The 12,307-nt window shown below is 46.3% G+C and overlaps 1 protein-coding gene and 1 pseudogene across 1 annotated transcript; both read left to right on the forward strand.

The window, feature by feature from the left end:
- The first annotated feature begins 471 nt into the window (after positions 1-471).
- LOC136661486 (digestive cysteine proteinase 2-like) lies at positions 472-9,502 on the forward strand. Its single transcript, XM_066638768.1, is given in 6 exon segments — positions 472-570; positions 2,134-2,197; positions 3,792-3,889; positions 5,992-6,043; positions 6,046-6,180; positions 9,315-9,502. Coding segments are annotated over 6 exon segments (636 nt in total).
- On the forward strand, positions 6,347-6,464 carry LOC136661779 (5S ribosomal RNA; annotated as a pseudogene).
- Positions 9,503-12,307: the final 2,805 nt, after the last annotated feature.

A 12,307-nucleotide genomic window follows, 5' to 3' on the forward strand; every position in this document is an offset into this window, starting at 1 on the left:
GACTAATTGCAGCTGCAACCAACCTAGACAGTTGTCAAAAGTGTGTTTCTCTTTAAATACAACCTTTAATCGTTCTTAATAACTTTTGGATTTCACAGGTATGCAATGCAGGAAGTCTGTGTGTTCCCCCCCCCCCAAGAGACAGGAAAGCCAGAGAAACCCTCCTAACCTTTGTGCCTCAAGGCATGCACAGAGTGCAGAACAGTCTCCACAAACAGTACCCTTCTGAGTAGACGTGGAAACCCTGAGCCTTCAGTTTTATTTTAGCAGATTTGTTTAGGAGGTTAGGATTCCCTTTTCCTTCAACTCCAAATCCGGAAAATTGCCCTAGGGTGTTTCATGCCTCCCACATGGCCTTGTGCACACTGAAAAGTTTTTGTGTAGGTGGGGAAGTTACCATTTGAGAAAAGCCATAACTGTTGGAAGTGAAATATCAAGGATCACACCTGTTCCCCCTTCTCTCTGCTCATCATGAAAGGTGCGGTGACCCCAGTCAAAGATCAGGCTGTGTGTGGTTCCTGCTGGAGCTTTGCTACGACAGGCACACTGGAGGGTGCTCTGTTCCTCAAGGTGAGAGCTCAGTGACCTGTCAGTTCCTTACCAGTGGCGTAACTAGGGCTTGTGTCACCCAGTGTGGGCCTGCTCCTGTGCTGTGGGCGGGGCAATGTCCCAGGCAGCGGGTGTGATGATGCACTATCACTCAGCCCAAACTAGTTTTTTTGGCTATAAATTTTGTTAGAATATAACATGTACTCAAAAATACCAAGATTTTAAAAATTTTGACCAGTAGTGGTGTCACCCCCGTGTGGGTGTCACCTGGTGCAGCCCACATCTCCCACCCACCCCCCCTAACAACACTGGTGTTCCTTACAGCTGGCTTGTTACCTGAGAGCCCTGGGAGAAGAACTTTGCTGCTAGCAGAACTATGGATCCAGCAAAGGTTGTTTAATCAAACAAGTCATAGATTATTGTAGGGGGAAAGTGTGAGGTTAAGAGATGAAAGCAGATTTTATAGGCACACAAACATTGTCAAGCCTTCCACAGCCAGCAGATGAGGGAGTAAATCTGCAACTGGATTGTACCAATTAGGCTGTGAAGAGAGGGGGAGGGGGATTACACAGCTGGTACCAGGGTCTCTGCATCCTGGACAATTGTGTCTTGGTCTAGTGAGTCCTGGATACTGGTGTCCCTGGACATTCAAGCCTATTCTTGTTTTGATTTTTTTTCTTTGGTGTCCCAGTTATTAGCGCCCCACTATAACTGGGCAACAAACCCCACATTATATATTGGGGTGGCCATACTTGCTTAATGTAAGAGCCACAGATAAGAAACTTCAGTTGTTTGAAAGCCTCAAGAGAGATGTTTGAGAGCCACAATATTTAGGAAGCACTCAGGTTCTTCAATATACTTATTCACCATGAACATTAAACTTACGTGTTAATCCAGTGAACTCTCAGTTTATACCCAGTAAATAAGCATAAAACTTCAACATTTATTTACCTTTTATATTGTGATGCAAATTAAGAACCACACATATGTCAAAGAACTGCATGTGAATGTCCGTGGAGGTCTGGGAATGGGTATGCTACCAACCTGTATATGCTAAGACTCTTAACCCAGCCCTAACCCTACCTTCGCATTTTAAAAATAAAAAAGTACATATAATTTAAATATACACCTATTGGGACACAAATATCTAGGACACAAAAAGAACGTGGAGACGAATGTCCAATATCAGAATGCGTTTGACTGGGACACAGTTGTCCAGGATGCAAAGGTCCTGTCACTTGTACAGCTGAATGGTTACCCATAGTCAAGAAATAGAGCTGTTTACTGCTACCTCCACTGACCTTCCTCTTTTGTCTCCCATATGGCAGTAATTAAATTGTAAGTTCCTTGGGGCAGGGACCTGCTGCCTCGTGTTCCCAGGTGGGTGCTCTCCCCCCCTCTTTCTTCTTACATACACAGAGAGAGGGAAAAAGAGAGGGAGAGATGATGTATGGCATGCTAAATCTAAACATCCTTTCTTGAGCAGGAAAAGGACATTTGAGGAGGGGAAGCTGTTAGAAGAGCTGGTGTCAGTGCCTTGATGTAGAGACCAATGAGTCACCATATTTATCCCTTTCCCTGCAGACTGGAGTCCTAACTCCACTATCTCAGCAGATCTTGATTGATTGCTCTTGGGGCTTTGGAAACCATGCTTGCGATGGAAAGGTGCCTTCGATTCTGTGGATAGGGAGCTTCTTTGGTCAAAGTTGGAAAACATGGGGATTGATAAAAGATTGTTGCTGCTGATTAGGTCCCTCCATCTAAATACTTCATGCAGGGTTAGACGCTCCTGGAGTGGGAATCTAACTCATTCCATCGCTACCAACAAAGGGGTCAAACAGGGCTGTGTCTTGGCCCCCATGCTTTTCAATCCGTTTCTAAACGACCTGGCCCATCCCTGAAGGAAGTAGATAGCCATTGCCCGAAGCTTGGCGCAAGTCAAGTGCCACTACTTCTGTATGCGGATGATGCAGTACTGATATCCTGTACTAGGATTGGCCTAAAATGTCTGCTGAATCGCACTGAAGAGTATCTTCTGTCCAACAAACTGCAAATCAATTATGCTAAATCTAAGATAATGATATTTGCCAATAGATGGAAGGCTTTTAAGTGGTCTTGTAATGGCAATTAAATGGAGCAGGTTAAGCATTTCAAGTACCTGGGAATCAACTTCCATTACAGGCTCACTTGGGCTTTTCATCGTAAGGCAGTGCAGAACGCATCCAAACTGGCGTCCTCAGCTATTTCCCGTTTCTTTTTTACCTGCTGCAATGGTTATGTTCCAGCCGCTCTGGAGGCGTTTAAGGGAAAGATTCTTTCCCTGGTCCTTTATGGCTCTCCCGTCTGGTATAAGGCTACTAGCCAACCATTAGAACGCATTCAAGCCTCCTTTCTGCGGAAGATTTTGGGTTTACCCAGGTGCGTTCCCTACTCGGTTCTGTGTCTCGAGGTGGGGTTAATTCGGCTAAAGACGACTGCTTGGCTAAGATTACTGACATTTTGGTTTAGGATTTTATTTAACCCTACCTCCTCTGGTCTAATGCTCCAATTATTGTCGGATTCAGTCCTGCCATTAGAGATCACTGATCTTCTAACCAAGCTCAGGTCAATAGGGCTGGACACTGCAGAGCTAGGCACGATTGGTTGTGATGCTGCTTACAGAATCGTCAAAGAAAGAATTCTTGACATTGAACAACAAGAGCTGTTTAGTGCCACCAGAACCACATGCTCTCCACTCTATCTCCATGTTCCAATCAGTTTCGGGAAACCAGCCTCCTTCTTTTATCACCTGGAGTGCCCACAGGCTCGGAGAGCATTCACACTTGCAAGATGTAATGCTCTTCCATCAGCCGTGTTATCGGGTAGGTTCAGTGGTATTCCCTACTCGGAGAGGAAATGCAAGTGTGGTAGGGATTGTATTGAGACCATAACACATACCCTTTTCTACTGCCCACTTCATGACATCTCACGCAAGAAATATCTAGGCCCTTTGCTAACTAGGATGCAGGGCTGGGAGGACTCAATCATGCTTCAGTCTCTCCTTTGCACACCTGACTCTGAGACCCTTGATAGGGTCGCTGCCTTTTTATCTGGGGTAATTGCCAGGTACAGCTCTGGAACTCTGGGCAGTATGTGAGGAAAAGACTGATGTCTATGTTGTGTTGTCTTCGTATATTTTTGTTTTGTTTTGTTCTTTCTCTGTATTTTATGCCAATAAAGGTCTTACTGACTGACTGACTGACATGCTTGCGATGGTGGTCAAGAATGGCATGCATACGAGTGGATCATGAAGCATGGTGGAATTGCCAGCACAGAGTCCTATGGGCCTTACATGGGTCAAGTGAGTCCAGATTGTCTGTCTGTGTGGGAAGCAAAACTTATAATAGTCAATAGTAATAGTCATGACATGAAGTGAATAATAATAATGGCGAGAAAATAAATGCAGTGAATATTTCCCCACAAGCAATGGATGCAATTCTGCATCAAATGGTATATAACATGACATAAAGCCATGATTTCCAGGATTTTGGTCACTAGGGTATCTCCCCCCCACCCTGGATGTCTCATTGGCCCATTTTGAGTTAAGGCAGTGGTTCTCAAACTTTTAACACTGGAACCCACTTTTTAGAATGACAGTCTGTCCGGGACCCGCTGGAACTGATGTCATGGCTGGAAGTGACATCAAGCAAAACAAAATGAATAATTATAAATAATTAAGTTAAAGATAAACAAATAATTAAGGGGAAGCCAGCCCTGTTTCACCAAGTGAATTTTCTCTGTAGCCTGCCTACAATAACACCCTCCACAAAAATATCAGTGAGATTTTCAGCCCTCCCCAGTGCCCAGTTCAGTGTAAACTCTATTTCAAGCATAGCAATATCAGGACCCTCCGGGCTTTACCAGTCTTTAAAAAGTAAAAATTCACCTTACCAGCTGAAGCCTCTGTTTTGATCCTTCTTATTGGGGGGGGGGGGGGTGCTGACTTCTGGAGCTCCACTTCCATCAGATTGGGACCATGCAGATAGCCTTGTATTCCCCTTTGCCTGACTTGACCAGCAGCCAAGGCATGCCACTCAGGAGTAAACATGACCATGTGGCTTATTTTCACTTTCCTTAGGGCTCAATTAATACAGTCAACTGCTTGGAGGGAGGGACTTCCTTCTTGGGTGTTTTTTGGGGGCTGCTTTCATTGGATAGGAACCATTCTGGTGTCATTAGATTCCTCTCTGCCTACCCTTTCCAACAGACTAAGGCAGGCTCTTCTACTCATGAGTAAACACACAATATGGCTGTTTCACTTTCCATAGGGCTCCTTGCATTTTTTGGTTTCTGGTTTTTTGGCCATATGTTTTGATGGAAAGGAGATATTTCACTCTGGTTACTTTCATTACATTCTGCTGGAAATTCCGCATCCAATGGTATATAGCATGATGGGGTTATTCATAACCTCTGCGATGTTAGCAATGTTGGGTCACTTGTGGTATCACCCCCCAAGACTGGTACCTGGGGTGGACCGTTCCCCCCACCCCTCGCTAGCTACGCCACTGGGGTGGAAGGAGATGGAGGCCCTCGCCAATTCTCTGCCCACCCCTTAGTATCAATATATCAGTGGCTACTAAATGTTATCAGTGGCTGTTAGTCATGATGACTATAGGTTCAGGACAGCACGTCTTTGAATACCTGGTCTAGTGATGTCATGGTGAGAATGGGGTGTTGGTTTCACCTCCTGTTATTGAGATCCCAGAGACAGCTGTTGGATCACTGTGAGATGAGACTTTGGCCTGCGCCAGCTGGGAACCCATATGTTCTTATGGTATGCATATCATACCTGGTGCAGGAGCCCAATGTGCCACCCCCATCCTCCTCCCAGGGCAGTGCCGCACCCTGGACAGTGGGCATGGTGATGCACCATTGTCCCACCTCCACTGGTTTTTTGCTATAATAGGATATTTCAACACAGCTTGTTTCATTGCATTCTGCATGAAATTACACATTGATTGATACATGATAATGATAATATTATTAACATATTCACATGATGATATTATTCAAAAATACCTACATTTTACATATTTTGGCCAGGAGGGTGTCACTCCCCCTATGCGCGTCACATGATGCGGCCACACACCCCTAGCGATGTCACAGCTTATAGAAATCTCATCAGCAACTGTTCTTTGAGATTCAGCAGGCATTACTCATGTGCTTCCAGGCGAGGCTTTGCAGCTGTGAGAGCTACAAAACATGCAAGCTGAGAAATTCCGTAAGTGGAATGCTGCAATCAGTAGTGCATTACATGGTTGCTGTATGATCTCACAAAATGGCAGGCCATGCACACAGCCTTGCACAAGCCGCAGCCAGAACCCATGAGCTCTAAGACAGAGACGTGTATGTGAAGCAGTAACAGTTTTCTAATCGAGGAGCTGTCTGGTTTCCCTCTTCCAGAATGGCTATTGCCACTACAACAAATCCGAGCTGATGGCCAAGGTCTCTGGCTACGCAACGTGCCCTCTGCAAACGCCACCGCCTTGAAGTCTGCTCTGTTCAAGCATGGCCCTGTGGCAGTGAATGTCGATGCCTCCCACAAGTCCTTTGCCTTTTACGCCAACGGTGTCTACCATGAGCCAAGCTGTGGTGAGTCTGACTGGTGGGGGAGGAGTTTAGATGCCAGGGGCTGGAGCAGTGGCGTTGCTAGGGGGTGCAGGGGTTGCAGGCTGCACCTGGTGACATGCACGGGGGGGTGTCACATCACTACTGGCCAAATTTTTTAAAAACTTGGTATTTTCAAATAATACAATCATGTGCAGCAACTGCTACCCTGCATGTTCCCGATCTCGTCTGATCTCGGAAGCTAAGCAGGGACAGGCCTGGTTAGTACTTGGATGGGAGACTGCTTGGGAATACCGGCTGCTGTAGGCTTATACCATAGTCTTTTGAGACTGAATCATATTATGTACCATTTGATGTATGCTTTCATGCAGATGAAACAAACTGCACTGAAATATTTCTATTCTATTAAACGTTATAGCTAAAAAACCAGCAGGTGAGTGGGGCAATGATGCATTGCCACACCCACCACCTGGGGGGCATTGCCATGCCCACTGCATGATTGGTGGTCTATCATGGGGGTAAAGTGCTGGTGATGGAAACTCCAGGTGATGGAAACTCTCGTGACACCACTGGGCTGGAGCCCTCCATGCTAAAAAAAAAAATTCTTCACCCATCAAGGGAGAAACCATTTTCAGGCAGGGCTGCACCTCAAGTATTGGTTTCATGTTTCTTCTCAATAAGAGCACTCTTCACTCCCAGAACATACACGCTCTGAATTCAGAATTACATTTGGAGCCGGTACGATATTGACTATTCACAGTGCCTCTTGGTAGCATCTGAGTCATCAGTGCACACACACACTCTCCAGTATGAAGCTGTCCTCTGTTGAGTCAGGCTATTGGTTTAATTGGTTTAATCCTAGAATGTTAGAGTTGGGAGGAACTTTGGAGGTCATGTAGTCAAACCTCCTTGTCAGTGCAGGCTACAGCATCCTTGACATGTGACTGTCCAGCCTCTGCTTGAAAATCCCCAACAAGGGAGAGTCCACTAGGCAGATGGTTCCAAGGCCAGACAGCACTTACATTTAAGAAATTCTTCATCATGTCTGGCCTAAGTCTACCTCCCTGTAGTTTTAACCCATTAATTCTAGTCCTTTTTCAGGAGTGACCTAAAGCAAGTCCTGCCCTTTTTCTGTGTGACATTCCTTCAGATACTTGAAGACAGCTATCATATCACCCCTCGTCTTCTCTCCTGCATGCTAAATATACCAAGCTCTTTGGACTATTAGACGGTTTCCAGACCCCTTGCCACCTTAGCTGCTCTCCTCCAAAACCACTCCAGCTTACCAGCGTCCTCCTTATAAGGGGGTGCCTGAAATTCTATCTGCGCCATCTTCCGAGTCAGGCCTGGCTACTGCAAAATAGAGTAGAACCATTACTGCTTGTAATCTGGACACTATGCCTAAAAAAAAAAAAAGCAACCTACCATTACGCTTGCTTTATTTGAAGCTGCATCACATTGCTGGCTCTTCTTCAGCATGTGAACCCAAACCTATTGTGCAATCCTGCAACTTATGATACGGAAACACAAGATCTGCCATCATGAGACCAGGATAGGATTGGGCTGTCTGTTTCATTACAATTATTAGGAGAACTGATAGTTGACTTGGTTCAGAGCATCTTCTTGTGTTCAGCCTCTTTCTTAATGGCGTTGCTAGGCAGGTGCGAGGGGTGCAGGCCGCACCAGGTGATACGCCAGGGGGACGCGCCCTGGGGGTGATGTGCTAAAATTGCACCATTAGGAGCTACCCCATCGTGCCATACACTGTTGGATGCAGAATTCTCAGTGGAATGCAATGCAAGAAACAGAATTGAAATAGCTCCTTTCTTTCAAAAGTTATGGCCATAAAGCTGGAAAGAAAAAATGAATGGATCCCTATGGAAAGTGAAAGTGAGCTGTATCACACGTTTACTCACTGGTAGGCATATTTGCTATAGTCCGTTGGAAAGGGCAGGCTGAGAGGAATCCAATGACACCAGAATGGTCCTGATCCAATGAATGCAGCCAAAAAAAAATACCCAAGAAGGAGGTCCCATTCCTCCCAGCTGAGAGTCTCTTGAGCCCAAAACGAAGCCACGTGGCCGTGTTTACTCATGAGTAAGTGAACTTGCCTTAGTCCATCGGAAAGGGCAGGCTGAGAGGACTCCAAGACGTCAGAATGGTCCTGATCCAATGAATGCAGCCCCCAAAAACACCCAAGAAGGAGGTCCCTCCCTCCCAGTTGTGAGTCTGTTGAGCCCTATTGAAAGCAAAGCAGCCTCACGGTTGCGTTTACTCATGAGTAGGCAGACATGCCTTGGCTGGTGGTCAGGCCAGGCAAAGGGGAATCTGAGGACACCAGGATGGTGCCGATCCGATGGAGCTGGAGTGCAAAAAATGCTCCAGAAGGCAGCCTCCCCCCCCACTAAAAAGGACAAAAGAGAGGCTTGAACTGGTAAGGGGAAAGATTTCTGTTTTCCACTTGCAAAGCCAGGTGGGTCTTTATCTTGGTCTGCTTGAAATAGAAGAACTTTAAACTGGGCACTGGGGAGGGCTGGAAATCTCACTGATTCATTTTTGGGGGGCGTGTTATTGCAGGCAGACTATAGAGAAAATTCACTAGCTGGAACAGGACTGGCTCCCCCTTATTTAATTATTTCTTTTATTTTAATTTAATTATTTATAATTATTTATTTTAATTTGCTTGATGATGTCACTACTGGCCACAACATCGCTTCCAATGGGTCCTGGACAGATTGTCATTCTAAAAAGTGGGTCCCAGTGCTAAAAGTTTGAGAATGCTGCAATAAGGTGTTAGTAAGTTGACAAGGGGGGTGTGTTTGAGAGACTCTACAAGTTTTCAAAATCACTAAAATCAGAGTTTGGAGGAATAACACCATCATGTGATATATCAATCAATGTGTAATTTCATGCAGAAGGCAATGAAACAAACCACATTGAAATATCTGTGTTCTAACAAAAGGTAGAGCCCAAAAAACAGTGTGGGCGGGGCAATGGTACATCACCACGCCCACCACCTGGGGCGTTGCCCCGCCCACTGCATGGGGTGATGCACAGGCCTCCCGCGCTGGGTGACGCGAATCCTAGTGATGCCACTGAATAGAAATGACCAGTGGAGAAGCAGTCGATTGACTCTCCCCCTTTTCTTCTTCTTCTAGGAAACAAGACTGCAGAGTTAGACCATGCAGTCCTAGCAGTAGGATACGGGATCCTCCAAGGGGAAAGCTATTGGCTCATCAAGAACTCTTGGTCCACCTATTGGGGCAATGATGGCTACATCCTCATGTCCATGAAAGACAACAACTGTGGCGTGGCAACCGCTGCCACTTCCCCCATCCTGGCCTAATGGTGAAGATGGTCCAGGCTAGTTGACCTTCTGGGAGGCCTCTGCCATGTGGCATTTAGAATTGGGTTGACCTGAATGAGGCTGGAATTCAGGACCATCTGCATAGCAATGTCTCATTGCATCTCTGTAGAAGAAATTCCTAAAGCAACAAAACTCTGCATTTTTTCAGCTCAGTATCTCTGTTTAACACGGACGCAGACTGCTCTGTCCAGTACCATGCCATGTGGCTGCACTGCGCAAGGACCTGATCCCTACTTCACTTTCTGCCCAAGAGGTAGGGAAATGTTCCAGACCACATAACATTCACATTTGGGTGACCAGAATAAATTATGTGTGGCAAACATGCCTAGACAGCTCAAGTCATTTAAACTGTTGCAACTTCCTGTGTAAGATGACAGATTTATCTTCCATGTCTATGCCAGTGATTTCTTCACCCTAACAGCACCTTCAAGAAGGTGACCCCATCTAGAGCTTTGCATGTCCTTAAGGTGCTACAAGACTGTTTTTGTTCTAATTCATGCCTGAAATCATCTGTAGCTTGGGACATTTTCAACTACAGCCAAGGGCAGCAGGGATACAGGGAAAGGGGAGAACCACCCCGCAAATGACCAGACCCACCAACTAAAACTTCTCTACACCAGAAATGCTGTTCTTCTGATCCAAGATGCCCCAAAGTGATTGTAAATAGCCTTGGGCATCTTAGGGTGCAATCCTAACCCCTTATGTCAGTACGTTCCAGCACTGGCCTAGCAGTGCCAATGGGACATGTGCTGCATCCTGCAGTTGGGTGTCACTCATGGAGGCCTCCTCAAAGTCAGGAGATGTTTGTTCCTTTACCTCAGAGCTGCATTGCCCTTAAGCCAGTGCTGGAAAGCACTGGCATAAGGGGTTGGGATTGCGCCCTTAGTTTTTAAGAGGAAAGGCAGGAAATCTTTTAAGTGAAAAGCCACACAACATCCAAAGCCAGTAGCACAGAGTTTCAAAACTCTTTAATTGAAGCTCTACAGCAATGAGAACCATCCTGCAGATCATGAGAGCCACATTTTTGAACAGCCACCATCTGTAATGGCCTCCTCTGGAGCCTGGTTAGATTGAATTTCTGGTTTAAAAAAATCCTGGAAGAAAAAAGAAACAGTTAAGTTTGTAAAAGAAATGGAAAAAATGAGGGATCTGATGGATTCCCAGTAGACTAGTATAAATTGTAGTTGGACCAAGCAATCTGTAAATGACATTCTCGAACACTATACAGTCAAATTCTCTTCCCCCCCTTTGTTCTACTGTGCACAGAAGTCTTGAATGGCCTGAAACTAGGAACAGACCACATCCAGTTTGAGATTTAGGGCCCAGTCCTATCCAACCTTCCAGCGCTGATGCATGGCTGCCCCCACACCACCAGATGCAGCACATGCTCTGTTGGCATGTCTGCATCTGCGCTGAAAGGTTGGATAGGATTGGGCCTTTAATCCCATCACTGGGCAAAAGTTCTCTTCTTTGCAAGTCTATATAGCAGGGATGGGAACTCAAGTCAGGTGGCCTGAGTCCAAACCATGAAAACACGTTTTTTGCTGACTCATGTACACTCGAGTCATCTATGTTGATGATTCCGGCACTGACTCGAGTCTGAGACCCCTGACTGAGAGTCATGAATGTAAACAACTTAAGTGCATAAGTCTGGGTGTGCTTGCTTACTTTTTTCATGGCGTGAAAGACCTTGTGGGGCCATAATTCAGACCGGGTGAGCAGCAGGGAAATTCCAGCCAGGAGGCAGGGAAGGGTTAATGTTTTGGCTTTGCATTGAACAAGAGGTGGGGGATGGGAGGCAGCAGCAGTCTCTTTTGTCCATCTCTGAAGGAACCAATGAAAACACAGGCCAACACACACTTTGCTTCCTTAAATGTTACACCAATTCCTGGGTATATTTGGGGTGCTGATTCCAAAAATGGCATCTGTTTTGCCCTATCACGTCTAGTTTGGGAGATATAGTATAGCTTCGTTAGTGAATAGTTCAAGCAGCTTCCTCATGAGGAAGCCATGGTGTAGTCTCCAAAACTAGACATGATAGGGCAAAACGGATGCCATTTTTGGAATAGGCACCCCAAATTCATATCAAATCACCATAAAGTTTGGGAAAAACTTTTCTGACCCTCAATTTTGTAGGCCTGTGTAATTGGACAAAGGATGAGTAGAAGGAGGAGCCCAAGGGATGGGGGTAGGGTTCTTGCCTGGGGAGTGACTTGGGAAGCCGGGGCGGGGGGGAGGTGTGTGGGAGGTGGTTTTAGCAATGGAAGAGAAACTCATGGCTTCAGCAGGCTCACTAAATTCCTGGCCACAATGGGACTACTGAGTAGGGCCGCAAAGGATTGGATCCTACTGGTAAGCCGCCCAGCTGGTGCACCTGACCCCCCTCCCACTTGCCCCTTCTGTCTCCACTCTCACGCAGTCCGTCCCACCCCCCTCCAGCCTTGCTGACACGTGTATGGGAAAGACATGACTCAAGTCAAACTCAGTTCCAAAAATGCTTTGGACTAGTCCCCACGGTCTCCCCTGGGGGCTGGCGATAAGAATAGGCCCTCAGTTTGGCTGCACTTGTCATAAGAGGCCACTAAACAGCCACTGGGTAGATGGGACTCGTTAGCCTGGGAAGGCAGCTCATCTGAGAGAAGGAAAGCTCTGATCCCAAACCTCCACTGCCTTGTGGCTACATCCAGTTAAGGAAAAGGCTTCAGGAGTCAACCTCAAGGCAAAATCCGGAGCTGGAGTCCCTGAGGCAGTTCATGGCTGAATACAGTCACGTTCTGGCAACTC

The sequence above is a fragment of the Tiliqua scincoides genome, chromosome 10 (assembly GCF_035046505.1).
Source record: "Tiliqua scincoides isolate rTilSci1 chromosome 10, rTilSci1.hap2, whole genome shotgun sequence".
NCBI lineage: Eukaryota > Metazoa > Chordata > Lepidosauria > Squamata > Scincidae > Tiliqua > Tiliqua scincoides.